Consider the following 19,010-nt stretch of genomic DNA (forward strand, 5'->3'; position numbering starts at 1 on the left):
CTCCCGATCATTGCACAGACGGGACTTTAGTTTCATAATTTCTCCCTTTGCTTATCCTTAAAAATTACAAGTTAAATAATGCATATGATGCTTTTCAAATTCCATGGAAGAAATATGCTCATAAAAGCATGTTTTTCTCTTGTAGCAAATTATTGAGTGATTATTGAGTCTCGGGAATTTGTCCAAAAGCAGCAAACCAGGCCTCATGCTTCTTTCTATCTGGTGGTGAGTGGTAGTGGCAAAGAGTTATAAGTTGTCAGCAAGGATTCTCCTTTTCAGTTGCCACAAAGCTGCCCAGTGGTTTCTAATCCCATGAGGTAAAAAAATCAAAGACAATATCATAAGGGACAAAACTCCCATGTCAATATGTATACCAAGAGAACAGAGATGTCAAGAGAGTGAAAACTGCCTATGAGATTCCAAAACAACACAGGACTTTGTTACTTTATTGGAAACATTTCACTGGAATATTTGATTGTATTTGTTTCTAACTTTAGGGAGCTTATGTCTATTTTAAGGGGGCTTAAGCATCTAATACCCTCATTTTCCCCTTCTCTCTGACTCTACTATATTGTCATTAATATATATTCCATATATTATATAATACAGATATATTTAATTTGAAGTCTGTTTTTCGTCCAAATACAACGAGGGAAGACTTGGGGACTCATTTACATAAATTGGCTGTAGAGTATTTTAATAATAATGATTTGGGGTCATATCTGGGCTTAGGAGAGGCATGTAGACCAATGTGCAGATATTCCACAGGAGGAAGAAAGAAAGGGAAAAAGGGAGGGAGGGAGGGAGGGAAGAAGACAGAAAGGCAGGGAAGGAGAGAGAGAGAGTAAGAGAGGCGGGGAGGGAACTGATTTGTACTGAGCAGCGTCAATACACCAGGCGAGGTGCCAGACCTTTTCAGGCTCATCAGACTTTAAAACAGTGCTGTTACGACAGTATTTGGCTCACTTTTACTGACAAGGAAACGGAGCTCAGAGTGGTAAAGCAAGCCTTTTGCTTTTCTCAGATACCCAGCTGGCAAGTGGTTAGCTCAGGAGTCAAACCAGACCAGCCTGATCTCAAAACCCCTGCCACCTTTGTTCAACAAAGCCATCTCTCAAATGATGAGAGCTTCATGGTTTTTGTTTGTTTGTTTTGTTTTTTTAATCTTAAAGAGGCTAGATGAAGGAGATTGTGGGCAATAAGGGATAAAGTAAAATTACTCTGAAGCACATTTGATAGAAGACAGAAGTATGTAGCTTTTTAAAGTAAATAAAAGGTTTTTTAAAACATTAGGAAAAACCATAGCATAAGTAAAAGGGACATAAAATCCATAACTTCGGTCAAGAAAGCATCTATCAGATCAGTCATGAAAATGGGTGAAGCAAAATCAATCATGTTTTATTGATTTTAAAAACAGCAGAATTTGGACCACATAAAAGTCACATTTTGTATTTGTCAAGAAAACTCACTGAAGAAAATGAATTAGCTTGACAGAAATGAACTTGCCTTGAAAGAAACAAATCATCTGATAACATTTATACTAATGGGATATAAAAAAGCCAAATGTGAGGAGAACTAGAGAATTTTTCTTGGGTAAAACTAGTGCTTAGAAAATTCTTTTTCTTTTTTTTGGCTTTTTCTTAAAAAAGATTTTCAATTTATTTTAGGAAATTTATATTTAGGATATGTTCAGAGGGAAGTGAAATTTTGTTGATAAATTATTTCTTTAAATGGCATATCAATTTTAAGACTTTATATCTCTGTCTAGTCTGAATTTTTTGTGTATTTACATTCTCTAGATCTATATTTCTTTCTAGAAAAGACATAAAAAGTTTCTCTGTCTATATTTAAGCACCAACACTCTCTAAATCTGTATGTCATCTTCAACTGTCAGGTCAAGGACCACTTTCTCCAAGAAACTCTCACCAGAGTCATCCCTCCTTTTGCAGAACTGCAGTATGCTATTTGTAATCCTCTATTACACTTAAGGATTTCTATCCTGGATTATAAGCTTTTTAAAAATATGTTTTTAGTGTCTCCTCTACAGAACTATAAGCTATTTGAGAGAAGGAACCACATCCCTTTTTAATGTACTATATAAATAAAATAATTACTGCTTGATATTTGTTAAACAATGAAAATAAGGAAAAGCAAATGAATATCATACTCTGACATTTGAGGATGAAATGGTTTTATTCTCTTTCTAGTCTTGAGTATCGCTTGGATTTTGGTTGCAACTTGATTACATTAGAGTTTCTAATTTATCTTGAACTCTTAATCATGTACACAAAAACATTTAGCACCACAGAAAATCCACATTCATATATTCTCTCAAATTACGCAGACTATAGGTCTGGATGGATAGTTGCATTTCTTCAAAATCAGCAAAAATACAACAAACTGCCAACAAATTCGTGCATCCATTTATGTGTCCAACAAGTTTCTAATGAATGCATTTTGGTTCATTATTTCTTTGCCCTCCAAAATCCCATGGAGTTGCCCCTAAACAGTCTTGGAAGGAAAGACTGGAGTATAAATGAGGTAACCCAATAACATAGAAGCTATTTGGAAGTATGACTCAAATCATCTGTCATTTTCAGATAAACCATTTCCCTTCTTTCGTTTGGCAAAATGCAATTAATAGACATAGTAAAGCATAATGTTTTCTATGTAAAGAACTTATACAACTGAAAAAAAAAAAACTGATCACACCGATGGCTTTGAGGGGCACCTAGATTCAGTTCTTAAAGAAGTCAAGAAACAGATATTCTTCAGCTCGGTGCTTTGTGACCACCTAGAGGGGTGGGATAGGGAGGGTGGGAGGGAGACGCAAGAGGGAGGAGATATGGGGATATATGTATATGTATAGCTGATACACTTTGTTATAAAGCAGAAACTAACACACCATTGTAAAGCAATTATATTCCAATAAAGATGTTAAAAAAATGAAATAAAATAAAATCACCATGCTGAATTGGAAAAAAAAAAAAAAAGAAAGAAATAGACATTCTGCAGGCGACAGTAAGCCCAGTTCCCTAGTTGAACAATTCTCACTGATACCTTAGAGCTAAAGAGCAATTTCATTTTATGCAGTCAGAATCATTTTTTAAATTAAAAAAATTTTTTTTGCATTATACAGACCAAAGTGAGGCATGTTCGTATAACTTACCATATGTTTGGATTCAATTCCTTTTGGTGGTAGGAGTCAAAGTCATCTCGTAGGATAATACTGTCGCTATGAATTTCAGCTAAAAGAAGAACAAAAATTTAGAAAAGGATTATACTAAACAATAGATTTAGCTACGCAAAAGAGTCAACATGCTGCATTTATGAGGAATAACAGTATTTTAAATTAAAACTGGATTTTAAATGAGCAGATGATTATATTTGCTTTGTCCCTAAACTACTAAGTGAAAAAGTAACTCTGTTGTTTAGAAGTCTGGAAACCAGAGCCCCCAAAAAGAACCCTACCAAGGTGTCACCAGGCTGCAGAGGTGGGAAGACCAAGGTCAGCACTAACCTACAAGGAGATGTCACCCAAGACTTGCCCCTCATAGCTCGACACACTCAGAACAAGGTCAGTGTCTAACTCATTTTAGAGCATTGAAGGGAACAGAACATTGTGACTATTTATTGTCAGCTAACATTGCTGGTATTTACTAACCCATTTCCTCTTCTCTTTCCTACTATCCCTCTTGCCCTGGCTTGCTTTCTCTCATTCCCTATATTCACTCATTTTTTATTTAATGTGTTTCAAATTGTTAACATTTTTCCCCCTTAGAGCTGCACAGGAGAAATTATCTACATGAATAAGTAAAACTCCCAAATAAAGTCATGTTAGAAGTCAGGAAGAATGCTAGGGAACCATCCATAGTCTTAAATATATTCTCATTACACTTGAGATTGTATTAAATACTTATTTTTAAGCTACAGAAGAACTCGAGTCATGCCAAAAGCAAAGAATGTTTTCATAAACTGTAGAGTATGTGATATTTCCACTGAACAGAGGGTGGACAAGTAAAAACAATTTCATGACCAACTACAGTGTAAGTAGGCTCATTTTTAAGGTTGTATGAGGAATGATAATTATTTCTACTCAAGTTGTAAAAAATGAATTTAGTGCTCAAAAAACCTCATCTGATTCCCATGGTTTGCTGGGGAAATTTGTTTCAGCTAATATAAATTCTCTGGGTCTGTATAAATTTGTTTGGACTAGTTTACACATGCTTTTCGGGAAAATTAAAATCATATGATCTGATTAATAAAACATAACCAGAATTTTTTATTTTTTTCAAAAGTGACATTTTACCCTTTTGGGGGGGCTCACTTGAATATAATTCACTGAAATCACTGGGTAATTAAAATCACCTCCAAATATCAGGAAGCACACTTCCAAATTCTCTTTGCCACCTGCAGCCATCCTCGCCCTCTTTATACCGGGTATGCCAGCAGGTAAGCACATAACAAAGTCCGGGAAACCAGTGAATCAGCATGTATTGAGAGAAATGGCTGTTCAGACTCGAAGCCTTAGGCCTGACAACAGGGAGGATATGGATTTACACTGGAGAGAACACTGTGATGTCTTCTGTGCGTGGGAGTGATTTAATGACTCCTCTGAGCAATTAGATGCAGTGCCTGAAATGCCTACAGGGTACCGCTCTCTCAAATACCCAACCCGGTCGAGGCTCAGCTGGGCCACTGCGGGTCACCAGCCTGCCTCGGCTGCTAGAAGGCATGCTTCTAAGTGCTTGCGTTCATCTGCCAAAGAAGAGGAGCCCCAAGCTGTAGTATTACATAAAAGTAGAGCTTCTCAAGGCAGATTTTCCAAAGAGAAAAATAAATTAATTGGGTTTATAGGTTGAAAGAGAAAGCCCAAGAGACAAATACTGACCCATCTGCAAGTCCCACAGTGAGAGACATCTGAAAAAGCTGGAGCCAGCTAGGATGACTTCTTTTCATTTTTGTTAAATAGTGTGTGTAGGAAACTGCTTTTAAAATAAGTCTTCACTGTCACCTATGAGAAATTTAACTCTTAAAGATTATTTACTTTCTAGAGATATTTTTTAAAAGGCATGGGTAAGCCTCTATGGTTATTTGTTCATGTATTTATTTCTTTACAAACATTATTATATCATTGACTATATACTTTACAAATATGAATTCATTTAATCCTCATAACAACAATAGGAGGCAGGTACTATTATGACTTCCATTTTATAGATGAGGAAACTGAGGCACAGAGAGGTTAAATAACCTGCCCAATATCACGTTGCTAGCAAGTGGTGAAAGTGAGATAAATCCAGTTGGTTTGGCTTCAAATCTGTGCTATTAAGCACTATACCACCCTGCCTCAAGAACTATGGCCCACTAAGTACATGGCAGAATGAAAAGTTCATGAGAAGAATGAGAGGTGGCAACTTTACATGGTGCCATTAAAAAAAGCATTTAGTTATTTAAACAACCTCATTTTAATTTTTGAAGAAATGGCCAAATTATTTCTCTTTTTACAACCCAATACATATCTCAGACCTGAAATGATCTCAACTCCTCCATACTCATAGCTCCTTGCCCATTGCCTCCATGCTCTACTATTTATGATGGGTAGGGGCTCTGGGGAAATTTCAGCATTAGAACACTGTGTCAAAAGATCACACTCAACAGGATCCCAAGGATAAATGTACTAACACGTTCAAAAGTCCCTCCATTAACCCCAGCTGGGCAGCTGGATCACCTCATAAGGTGAGGTCCCGGGTTCAAGCATAATCTGGACCTGAGTCTGATTTCAGTCAATGATCAGCGAATCAGAGAGGGCAGAGAGTTTCCTCACCTCTGTATCACCTGCTCACATGGCAGAGGACTAAAACAAGTAGATCTAGTACTAAGGTCAGTGACATCGGGGTCTCAAACACTTACCTAGATGCGGGTGCATACTGGCCTCTGTTGGAGCTGGACCGAGAGAGAAGAAGGGAAAGATGATTGATTAGCAACAAGAGCAAAATCCATTAATAAATAATCACAAATTCAGTTACAAAACTTAGTCATACTAAACAAATTAAATGGCTAGATAGAACCTTTTTAGAGGAGTAAGAAGAAAATGCCAATTAACATCCTAAAATAAGACGGCCAACTCAAAGTGAAAAGTAGAACCCCTTACATACAGGGCAGTTATTTATTATGCAAGTTAGTCAGGTATCCCTTGAAACACACAATATAAATGTGATGTGAGCACCCGTTACATGACATGGGCTGTTGTGGGTGTGAGGTGTAGAGACAAAAAGCACCATCCTTGCCTTCAAAGAGCTTACCATCTGGTGGAGACAACTACAATATAGTGTAATAAGTGCTATGGGAGAGTGTTCAGAGGTCCTGGGGTGAAAAGGGGGACAAGGGAGGGATACTAATTCCAGGCTGCCCAGGAGAAGAGGGTTGTCAGGAGGGGCTGCTGAGTTTTGAAAGACTAGCAGGAGGAAGATAGGTGGGGGTAAAGGAGGGGAGATATGCTTCTTTCTGGAGTGAAAGTGAAATGGCATTGAGAGGTAAAAGAGAATGGCCTTTCACAAGAACTACAACAATTTCAGCATGACTAGAAGGAAGTTTAAGAGGAGGGGGTGGAAAAGTGAAGTTGGTAAGATAGGGAGGCCAAGATCATGGAATTGAATGTTAAGCAATTTGGATTTTACCATGGAAGCATGATGATCTCCTGAACATTTATCAGCAAAGGAGTGCATGTTCAAATATGCATTTTACAAAGGGGCACTCTGATAAGAGTTAGGAAATAAGGGACACTGGCCAATTAATACTTTGGCTATGTTTTTTCCTCAAAGGACTTCCAAATCTATGAAGAAATATTGCCAGTTCACTATCTAAAAATTAGAAATCATGACAGATATTTTAAAATCTTTTACATTCATTAAAGAAGAACTTCAGCTGGATATTAAAAAAAATTAGTTTCTATCACGATGGTCAGTGCTTCAGTTATGTTAGATGAAAAATCCAGACTTAAGAGCATTTTAAAACTAGAGACTGATGTTTGTCTTACTGCTGCATACCAACATATTACATATATTGAAAATACTTGTGCTCAGCTGTATGAACTAGATTCTGCGGAAAGTGTCATAGATACAGTTGTTAGAATACACATGCAAATGCTCTGAATCATCACTAGTTTACAGAAATCAAGAAAAAACAAAAAACCCAGAAGAAAAATTTAATGATTTTGTGTTTTACGCCAAAGGTTATTGGTTATGAGGAGTTTTACAAGGATTCACTGAACTGTTAACTCTAAGATTTTTTTGAAACAAAAGGAATAATTGCCAATTACCCAATAACCAATGACAAAAACAAGGCACACGGATGCACGTTCCCTCACTAATATCACACTACATATGTGTGAACTGAACTTGAAGCCTCAAGGAAAGCAAGACTTTACTTGCAAGGTAGTTGAAAACTTAAGAGAATTCATGTTGAAATTGAAACCTCCAACACACAAATAAATAATGATTTTACATATTTTCCTAATATGATCAATATGCAGATTTTAATTGCAATTTTCTAATTGTCTGCAAAAGAACTCCAAAAATATTTGAAGAATTTCTCGTGGATATTGATAATTTGGGAGTTGCTTTTCAACTTATGTAATATTCCTGTGAATCCCATGTTAATAATACTAGGCTGACACAAGCGTAAATGAATTTACTTGAACAGACATAGTTTTCAAACTGACATTTTTTGTATCAAGGTTATTTAACTCTTCTGAAAAAAGATGGACAAATCTTGTCAAGGTGGGTGTGGATATTAAAGGAAAATATTTTTTTTATACTCGACTCAGTTATTGGAAGACCTTTAAGTAGATATGGAATACTTTGATAGGTCAATTCAGTTTTCAAAGGTAAAATTTACAAAATCTTAATACAGGGCTCCCCTGGTGATGCAGTGGTTAAGAATCCGCCTGCCAATGCAGGGGACACAGGTTCGAGCCCTGGTCCGGGAAGATCCCACATGCCGTGGAGCAACTAAGCCCGTGCACCACAACTACTGAGCCTGTGCTCTAGAGCCCGTGAGCCACAGCTACGGAGCCCACTTGCCACAATTACTGAAGCCCGCATGCCTAGAGGCCGTGCTCTGCAACAAGAGAAGCCACCACAATAAGAAGCCCGCACACGACAACCAAGAGTAGCCCCTGCTCGCCGCAACTAGAGAAAGCCCTCGCGCAGCAATTAGGACCCAACACAACCATAAATAAACAAATAAATAAATTTATTTATTTGTTTATTTATTTTTAGAAAGATCTTAATACAGACCAAGTATTCCAATACTTAAGATGTGCTGTAACACTACCATATATAAAATAGATAAACAACAATGTCCTACTGTATAGCACAGAGAACTATAGTCAGTATCCTGTAATAACCTATAATGGAAAATAATCTGAAAAAGAGTGTGTATGTATATATATGTGTGTGTGTATATATATGTGTGTGTATATATATGTGTATGTGTGTGTGTATATATATGGAACTGAATCACTGTTGTACACCAGAAACTAATACAACATTGTAAATCAACTATACTTCAATTAAAAAATGTGCTTTAAGTGTAAAATACAGACCAGATTTCAGATAATTAGTACAAAACTGTAAAATATCTCAATTTTTTATTGATTATATTATATTGAAATACTTAGTATTTATATATTCTGTGTGAATTAAACTGCATTATTAAATTTACCTTTTTTTTTTGGTTTCGTTTTTTAAATGGGGCTTCTAGAATATTTAAAATTACACCTGTGGCTCACATTGTACTTCTATTGGACAGTTCCAAGCAATAGCTAGGAGGGAGATCTGTACTGTTCATCAGTTAAGGAAAAATTATCACGCAGGAGGTGGTGAAGTCATGGAAGCAGACCAGCATGTCACTCAGAGAGAGAATAGGAAAAAAAAAAAAAGAGTGATATGAAGAGGTAAATGTGCATTTCAGGGACTGGAAGAACAGGAGCTAGCAAAGGAGACCAGGAAGGACTGCATTTCATTATGGATATAAGGAAAAGAGAGAGTTTTAAGAGAGAAGAGGGTTAAAGGAGAGGCCAAAATAATCCTAATAAAGCTGGTATCTACTGAGAACATCCTGTTACCAAGGCACAGTGTTAAGCAGGGCGTGTAGATGAACCCAGGGAATTTGGCCTCAGTGACAACTCTCTCAACTACTGTACAAACTACTTTTTCAAGAAGGTTCACTGCAAAGACAAGAAATGAGATTTTGTAGCACCTAACAAGGGACTTGGACCAAAGGCATGTTTTTTCATTTGCTGTGTTTCTTAGGATATCATAGTATTTTACCATGTTCAATATTAACTACCTTACCAAAGGGGGTCTCTGTATTCATGGGATAAATTGTTAAGATGGGCAGGAAATAATACTGATATTTGTTAAATGTGTAACTTGAAAAAAACTGGGAAATAAGTTAGTTAAATTAAGTATAAAATTTATGGCAATTATCAGAAATATTTTCTAGTCAGTACAATGGGTAGATAAGTGTAACAAAATGTCTGCAGAGGCATCAATTAAATTACCTACTTGACTTTAAATGACTCTGGTGACTAAGGCCTGGATGCAATAAACAGAATGTTATGTTTTAGTGTACTTTAATCTAAGCAGTCCACCCAAATTGATATCTCCCTTTCCGAAATTTTGGCACATGGCATCTTTCACTGAACCACCTCCAATCTAATCATCAGGGAGGGGCCATTTAGAAATGACCCTCTGAATCAGAATCTCTGAGAACGGAAACTCAGAATTTGTATTTTTAAAAACCTCCTCAGCTGATTCTGATAAAAAGCCAGCTTCAAAAACCATTGTCTTAATCCCCATAAAGTTAACAGCTGATTTTTCAGCAGAAACTCTGCAAGCCAGAAGGGAGTGGCAAGACATATTTAAAGTGATGAAAGGGAAAAACCTACAACCAAGATTATTCTGCCCAGCAAGGATCTCATTCAGATTCGATGGAGAAATCAAAAGCTATAACTATGAGACAAGCAAAAACTATGAGAATTCAGCACCACCAAACCAGCTCTACAACAAATGCTAAAGGAAATTCTCTAAGCAGGAAACAAAAGAGAAGAAAAAGACCCACAAAAACAAACCCAAATCAATTAAGAAAATGATAATAGGAACATACATATTGATAATCACCTTGAATGCAAAGGGATTAAATGCACCAACCAAAAGACACAGACTGGCTGAATGGATACAAAAATAAGACCCTTATATATGCTGTCTACAAGAGACCCATTTCAGACCTAGGGACACATACAGACTGAAGGTGAGGGGATGGAGAAAGATATTCCATGCAAATGGAAATAACAAGAAAGCTGGAGTAGCAATACTAATATCAGACAAAATACTTTAAAATAAAGACTGTTACAAGAGATAAGGAAGGACACTACATAATGATCAAGGAATTGATCCAAGAGAAAACATAACAATTGTAAATATTTATGCAGCCTACATAGAAGCACCTCAATATATAAAGCAAATGCTAACAGCCATAAAAGGAGAAATCGACAGTAACACAATAATAGTGGGGGACTTTAACACCCCACTTACACCAATATTCAGATCATCCAGACAGAAAATAAAGAAGGAAACACAAGCTTTAAATGACACAATAGACTAGATAGACTTAATTGATATTTTTAGGCCATTCCACCTGAAAGCGAAGAATACACTTTCTTCTCAAGTGCACATGGAACGTTCTCCAGAATAGATCACATTTTGGGTCAAAAATCAAACCTTGGAAAATTTAAGAAAATTGAAATCGTATCAAGCATCTTTTCTGACCACAACACTATGAGATTAGAAATCAATTACAGGGAAAAAACAGTAAAAAACACAAATACGTGGAGGCTAAACAGTGTGCTGCAAAATAACCAAGAGATCACTGAAGAAATCAAAGAGGAAATCAAAAAATACCTAGAAACAAATAACAATGATAAAATGACGATCCGAAACCTATGGGATGCAGCAAAAGCAGTTCTAAGAGGGAACTTAGAACATAGCAATTCAAGCTCACCTCAAAAAACAAGAAAAACCTCAAACAACCTAAGGTTACACCTAAAGCAACTAGAAAAAGAAGAACAAAGAAAACCCAAAATTAGTAGAAGGGAAGAAATCATAAAGAAAAATGGAGAAAGTCCGCATCTGCAGGCGGACTCTCAACCACTGCACCACCAGGGAAGCCCCGTACTGCTTTTTTAAATTCCATATATATGCGTTAGCATATGGTATTTGTTTTTCTCTTTCTGACTTACTTCACTCTGTATGATAAACTCTAGGTCCATCCACCTCACTACAAATAACTCAATTTTGTTCCTTTTTATGGCTGAGTAATATTCCATTATATATATGTGCCACATCTTTATCCGGTCATCTGTTGATGGACATTTAGGTTGCTTCCATGTCCTGGCTATTGTAAATAGTGCTGCAATGAACATTGTGGTACATGTCTCCTTTTGAATTATGGTTTTTTCAGGGCATATGCCCAGTAGTGGATTGCTTGGTCATATGGTAGTTCTATTTTTAGTTTTTTAAGGAACCTCCATACTGTTCTCCATAGTGACTGTATCAATTTACATTCCCACCAACACGACAGGAGGGTTCCCTTTTCTCCACACCCTCTCCAGCATATATTGTTTGTAGATTTTTTGATGATGGCCATTCTGACTGGTGTGGGGTGACACCTCATTGTAGTTTTGTTTTGTGTTTCTCTAATAATTAGTGATGTGGAGCATCTTTTCATGTGCCTCTTGGCCATCTGTATGTCTTCTTTGGTGCAATGTCTATTTAGGTCTTCTGCCCATATTTGGACTGGGTTGTCTGTTGTGATATTGAGCTGCATGTGCTGCTTGTATATTTTGGAGATTAATCCTTTGTCAGTTGCTTCATTTGCAAATATTCTCTCCCATTCTGAGGATTGTTTTTTCATCTTGTTTATGGTTTCCCTTGCTGTGTAAAACCTTTAAGTTTCATTAGGTCCCATTTGTTTATTTTTGTTTTTATTTCCCTTACTCTAGGAGGTGGGTCAAATCCCTTGTTGTGATTTATGTCAGAGAGTGTTCTGCCTATGTTTTCCTCTAAGAGTTTTATAGTGCCTGGCCTTACATTTAGGTCTTTAATCCATTTTTAGTTTATTTTTATGTATGGTATTAGGGAGTGTTCTAATTTCATTCTTTTACATGTAGCTGTCCATTTTTTCCAGCACCACTTATTGGAGAGGCTGTCTTTTCTCCATTGTATATTTTTGCCTCCTTTATCAAAGATAAGGTGACCAAGGTTTCCCTGGTGGCGCAGTGGTTGAGAGTCTGCCTGCTGATGCAGGGGACACGGTTCGTGCCCTGGTACGGGAGGATCCCACATGCCGCAGAGTGGCTGGGCCCGTGAGCCATGGCTGCTGAGCCTGCGCGTCCGGAGCCTGTGCTCCGCAATGGGAGAGGCCACAGCAGTGAGAGGCCCGCGTACCGCAAAAAAAAAAAAAAAAAAGCAGTACGGATGAACCTAATGGCAGGGCAGGAATAAAGACGTAGACGTAGAGAACAGACCTGAGGGCACAGGGATGGGGAAGGGGAAGCTGGGATGAAGTGAGAGCATAGCACTGACGTATATACACTACCAAATGTAAAATGGATGGCTAGTGGGAAGTTGCTGCATAGTTTCTAAGAATGAGAGACAACAAAAATGTTCCTAAAGAAGTAGGCTTTGTATTTAGAGAAAATAGGATACAACACACATTTAACAGAAGTAAAGGTTTCTTCCAGGTGTCTCTGCATTGTGATAAGAAGACCAGGTCAGATGATGACCACAGATAGACACAAGGGAGGATGCACTGGCAGTGAGGGCCCTGGTAGTTGTCAGAGGGGATCGAACTGGAGAGAGGGGAAGATAGTTTGGAGTGGTTCTGTACCCAGAGAGGTGACTGAGGGGAAGTTTCATAATATGGTCCTGATTTAGCTTCACTGGTGAGACCCATAAGGCTATATATAAAGGCTGGACAGAACTTTACACTGTGAGGCACTCACTTTTTATTTTAACATCGAGCTGTTAACAAATCTGGATATTTCTAGATTCACAAAAACGATCAGTTGTACATCTTACACTATAGAAAAAATTCACTTCTGAGAAAAATACCAGGATTTCATTTTGGTTTACACAAACCATTGATTAGTTATGAAATCATTTACCTTCCCATAAATGTTGGGGCAATTCAGATTAATATGAAGTTTCTACCAATAACTTGTAAACTCTCATAAACAATGCAACAGTTAGAGGCGAAACTTTCAGTGGTGTTTTAGAATTAAAGTACAATGATCATGGGATACCATATCTTGCAGTTGGATTTCACTGATCACTCCAAGGAGCTCCATGAGTATTGGCAATGGATAAATAAATCCAACTCATAATTCTGGATATCTATTTATTTTTACTAATCCTAGGCAAGATGACAACATCTATGTTAACAGACGACATAACATAAAGAATAAATAGATTCATGTTTCAAAGAACTCTAGATCTCATTCAAAATATTAGCACATCTTTGTAATCTTTACCCACAAGTTAATGTCACTGAAATCCACAAAAATGTAAAAACTATGTCCTTTGTAAAGCTTGACAACTTCAAGTAACCGGACTAAATTGGAAATTGAACTTAAGTTGTATCTTGATAACTTAAGGAGTATGCCAATGTCATCAAAATGAATCAACTTAGTCAAAACCACAGATATAATATGAAATGCTAAACAGGCAAGTTAAAATGAAGATTATACTTTGCTTAAAAAAATAAAGTAAAAGCAAGCCAACAGAGTGTAAGAATCATGATGGCAGTCTCACTAAAGCCTCCACGTTTTTTAAAAGCATGTTTCCAGCAAAGCATTAGCAATGAAAGCATGGCATACTCTGACTTGGTTTTAGTTGAAAAAGCCAAACACCTTTAAAACTTTAAAATTATCAACACAAATTGGTAGCAATTTTCCCAGGAAAGTATTAAAAAATGAGGATCTATGTAATATCATTAGTCAAATATCTCCTGAAAGCAGGTAAACAAGAAAAAAAATGGGGAAACTTTTAATGTTTTTGTTTTTTTTTTTGAGGTATGCAGGCCTCTCACTGTTGTGGCCTCTCCCGTTGCGGAGCACAGGCTCCGGACGCACAGGCTCAGCGGCCATGGCTCACAGGCCCAGCCGCTCTGCGGTATGTGGGATCTTCCCGGACTGGGGCATGAACCCATGTCCCCTGCATCGGCAGGAGGACTCTCAACCACTGTGCCACCAGGGAAGCCCACTTTTAATGTTTTAAGCATAATACAGTCCTTTCATACTAGATAGGTAACAAATGTTCTTAAGAGTCAAAATCACTCATAACTGTGCACTAACAATTTTTTTTTCCAGATTCCTTTCAGTGTTTGTGATGGAGCCACTTAAAAGTTATTTGGGGACTTCCCTGGTGGCGCAGTGGTTATGAATCTGCCTGCCAATGCAGGGGACACGGGTTCGATCCCTGGTCTGGGAAGATCACACATGCTGAGGAGCAACTAAGCCCATGTGCCACAACTACTGAGCCTGCGCGCCACAACTACTGAAGCCCGCGCACCCTAGAGTCTGTGAGCCACAACTACTGAGCCCACGTGCTGCAACTATTGAAGCCCATGCACCTAGAGCCCGTGTTCCGCAACAAAGAGTAGCCCCCACTCACTGCAACTAGAGAAAGCCCACACACTGTGACGAAGACCCAACGCAGGGAAAAAAATTTTTAATTAATTAATTAATTAATTTTTAAAAAGCTATTTGTCCTCCAAATTCTGTAGTAGGACCTATCCAGGTTATTTGTTCTGGTAAAATACAAAGGTTTACATCAATAATGAATATTCTAGGGCTTTGCTTAGTCAAACATTTTCCTAGATGCTAGGGTATTATTAAATGACCTGAATATTAGGTATATAATTTCACTAATGTTTCATGGGCTATGTAAAGAAGACAAGAATGGATCTTTTTAATTGATAAGTTAATACAGTTGAAAATAAAAGAAACCTGAATTATTATTTTCAGAAGATACTTTAAAATTTCTTTGAAAAAATATATTTCTTGGAGAGCTTCCCTTTTACTTAGCTGTGCTATTCTTGAAATGGTTTATTAATCTCCATGAGTTATAAGAAAAAGACTGGAATTGCCTTGAATGAATACAAGAACTCATACTAATGCAAATGTGATAAAGATAATTATGCCAGGAATAGTGAATGTGAATGATTATTATGTGAAACAACTGTAAAGAGATCCCACTTACAAACAAGACAGTCAATTCACATCATAGAGATTGAGGGGGTCTAACCTGAAAAAAAGTAAATTCGGTAGCAAAGTTTTCAAAGAAAAATATGCTTCCTGGTCTCTTTAAACAAGACTATGATTTATCTGTTTAAAGTACAAGTACAAAAAGCATGTACTGACACTTTGTTGAGTAAATGTAAAAAAGCACTCAGCCCACATATGTTAACACACCTTTGTGCTGGTGCTGGTTCTAGAGTTGGCAAGAGTTGAAGTTACTAAGGAATATGTTTACTTTTTTGGAGGGTGAGATATATTTTTAAAAGCTCATTATTTTCCACTCACTGTAAATTAATCTGACCTTCACTACAATATGAAAATAACCGGTAATCAATCCCTTTCCAAACTTTTAAACACAACTAATGTTAAATATCTATTGTTTGGCACTAGATAGAGTTACTCCGTCAATACTGCCTTTCATTTACTAAATATATTTTCTGTATTATCTCCAATTATTTGGAGAATCTCACAGATTATAATTAATAATTTGTCCTTATGACACTAGCAACAGAGCACTTGCTGAACTTTGCAGATAGTCAAATTCAATGGAAGATCAGAAAATTTCTGTAAACTTCAACAGGAAGCAATTGATTTCATTTGGACCTTAGAGCTCACAGCCATCCTTTTCTTAATTACATTCTAACAGGTTAAATCTTTGGATGTTTTTAGAAAATATCACAAACATGGATCATTATATGGTTTCTCAATATTAAATCGAAGCAGAAATTCTTCCTATCATCAATTCAATTTGTCCAAGAGACAAATTACATGCTGAAAGTAAAGAAAAGCTTCATTTCTTATAAAGCATTTCTGTGTTTATGCTCTTTCAAAGGTTGAGGTCACCAGCATCTCCTGAGGTCACAGCAACCTAAAATAAGCAAAAGAATGGGGTCGCATTTAACTCCTCCAAAGGCTGTTCTTTTGACAAAAGTGTTTTTCTTTCAAATGCCTTATTTTGGAGGAAACTTTTGAGTAATCATGTGACTCCAAAACATATTTTGGCCAATTTGTTCAATAAATTATTCACTGCAAAGGACGGAGATTTCAATATGCTGGGCAGAAAAAGAAAGGAATGTCTGGAAACAAATTGAGGGAGTGGTTAATGAGCTTTGTGTTAATATTATTGATTATTTTTTTTAAAAAGCCTTTGAGTCAGGCAAACACTATATGGCGGATGATAGGCATTTCTTACAAATACAGGTATTATGTTATGGGAGCTATAGCTCCTGAATCATTTTAGAATTCAAAGGCCCTAGGTAGTTTTGCCTCAGGTATCTCTTCACCTAATTTGAAATTCAAATGTATGAAACTTCCAAAGCTAAATATGACAAATTAGACACAGTCTGTGAAGTTACCATTTAATGAGCTATGAACCTAGACTTTCATCTCCCCAGGAATAATTTCTTTATTACTCTTTGTATTTTATTGCAATAAAGTACCATTTGACCTTCAAGTATGATAATTAAGCTTCCAAAAATGTTATAAATTTAGAGTGAGAATACTTCTCCCTGTGTTCAGGAATATACTTATGATCAGTATAAAAGATTACTTAATATTTAAAGACAGCTAAATTATACACAGAACCAGCAATATTAGAAAGCATTTTTCTCTTCCCTTCCTCTCCTATATCCCATCTCAATTTGAATTGTGTCTCATAACAACTTATCATCACTCATATTCTAAAATATATGGAATAGGTGCAAAACTAAAATATATCTTTATAACCTACAACTGGGGGAACAGAGCACTCTTTCAGGTAAGACTTATTCTACTAGGAGCTGTCAATAATGAGATCTTAAACACTGAAACTTGTGATTCATTGTCTCGCCATGCTCGTGCCTTCACCTTTTCTAGGGGAGATATTCATATATTTTTTCAAAACTTTGCCTATGTTATGAATAAAATCTTAAGTGAAAGATCAGAATGTAAAACAATATATCATCTGAATTGTTTGTGAAGAGATGAAGATGATATATTCAAGATGAACTTGAAGAGATGAAGTTCATAGATGGGGCAGAGGAGAGGAAGTGCAGCTATAAACTGACCTGTAGCCTGAGCATATATGGCCTTTAAATAGCTTTCAGAGGTGGGAAGAAAAATCATTAGGATCATCATCATCACCAAATAATAATAATAATAACAACAACAGCAATATTAATACTACTACTAAGAAGAACAGGAAGAAGAAGAAACCTTGTTGCTAATGTTAGCAGAAATTTGTTAGAGGTCTACTAATATCTATTCTCCCCTTCTTTTTTCTCACTGGACTGTGGCCCCCCGTTAGAGGTATATTTCTCAGTATCCCCTGCAGCTCCTGAGACAAAGGAATCAAGTTCTGCCCACAGGGAGGTGAGCAGAAGTGACCTGGGTCACTTTCAGAGCTGGGTCATGCCCTTTAAAGGAACGGGCATGATTCTTGGCCCTCTACCCTTCCTGCTACTAGGACATGGCCCCTGGATATGGAAGCTATGTTCTGTACACAGTAGAGCCACTCCACCAGCCCTGGACCATCTACCCCCAGACTGGTTTATGACTGAGAAATAAACACACTTCTAGTCATTTAAGCCACCTGCAGTTTGAGGCACATGCCAAAGAAGCTTCATCTATATTCTAAAAGAGTTATTTCTTGTGGGCTGGGGAATGGGTCCCTATTGGGGAAGGGTATCCTCTCTATCTCAGTCATAATCCTAAAGGCCAGAGTGTAATTTAGAGCTGATAAGACTGTGAGTTCCTGTGAGTAGAGATTTCAATTTGTATATCTCTGCACCCCCATGCCTAGCACAATGTTTGGCACACAGTTGCTCCAAAAATGTTAGTTGATTGGTTACTGATAACATCAATAAGGTATTATTGCTAAAACCATTGCTGCTAGAAAATTCTAACGTTCTAATGCTCTCCTCTGTTCCCTCCCCTCTTAGTTACTTGTACATATGTTATCGTCTTCATTTTACCTTTTCACTTTCCTTTATATACTTAAGGATAAACTGTACAATTCGCCTTGTTCTAAAACAGATGTAAGGCAGCTAACAAAGAAAGGCAATCGAGCAAGACAATAACGTGGGAAAACAGGATAACAAATCAGGGTTGGAAAAATATGTCCAGTGGAGATAAATATGCAAGATGCATGCTCTGACATTTTAACTTTGGCTCTGAAGCTCTAAAGTTACAGAAACTGAAGAGTTGAAAACATGAAAAGCACACATATTGCTCAGGAGAAGCGTGGCTATTTCAGATGCAGAGACTTAAGAGAAGCTTCTCCTGTGGTTTCTTACAAAGGGGACACTGAGCAGTGCAATGAACATCATTTAAAATAACATCCATCCAACTGTGAATTTGATAGGGCTATTCCTAATAAAGTCCATCAAAGCAAAAGGAGCGCATAATGTTTAAGTATGATTGTAAAAAACAGTTATGCGGATATAGGAGGTGAAGGTTGGCTGGCAATTAAAGAAACAATATTGGGTTGGCCAAAAAGTACCTTCAGTTTTTAAGTAAAAATAAAAGACACATTTTTCATTTTCCCCAAGAACTTTATTGAACAATGTATTCACCATTTTGTTCCACTACCTTCTGTCATTTTTCAGGCAACTTCATAATTCCATCGTCCCAAAACTTTTTATCTTTTTGAGCAAAGAACTGTTCCAGG

General features: G+C 37.0%; 1 protein-coding gene across 1 annotated transcript in view; it reads right to left on the reverse strand.

The window, feature by feature from the left end:
* Positions 1-19,010, reverse strand: part of RELN (reelin) — a gene marked incomplete at its 5' end in the record, with an annotated part of 523,328 nt that overhangs the window by 275,297 nt on the left and 229,021 nt on the right. The window contains 2 exons of the mRNA XM_082662360.1: positions 3,170-3,248; positions 5,914-5,946. Coding sequence (XP_082518486.1) covers positions 3,170-3,248; positions 5,914-5,946 — 112 coding nt within the window. The remainder of the gene's footprint in view (positions 1-3,169; positions 3,249-5,913; positions 5,947-19,010) is intronic.

The sequence above is a fragment of the Grampus griseus genome, assembly GCF_964374135.1.
Source record: "Grampus griseus genome assembly, chromosome: 9".
Taxonomy (NCBI): Eukaryota; Metazoa; Chordata; class Mammalia; order Artiodactyla; family Delphinidae; genus Grampus; species Grampus griseus.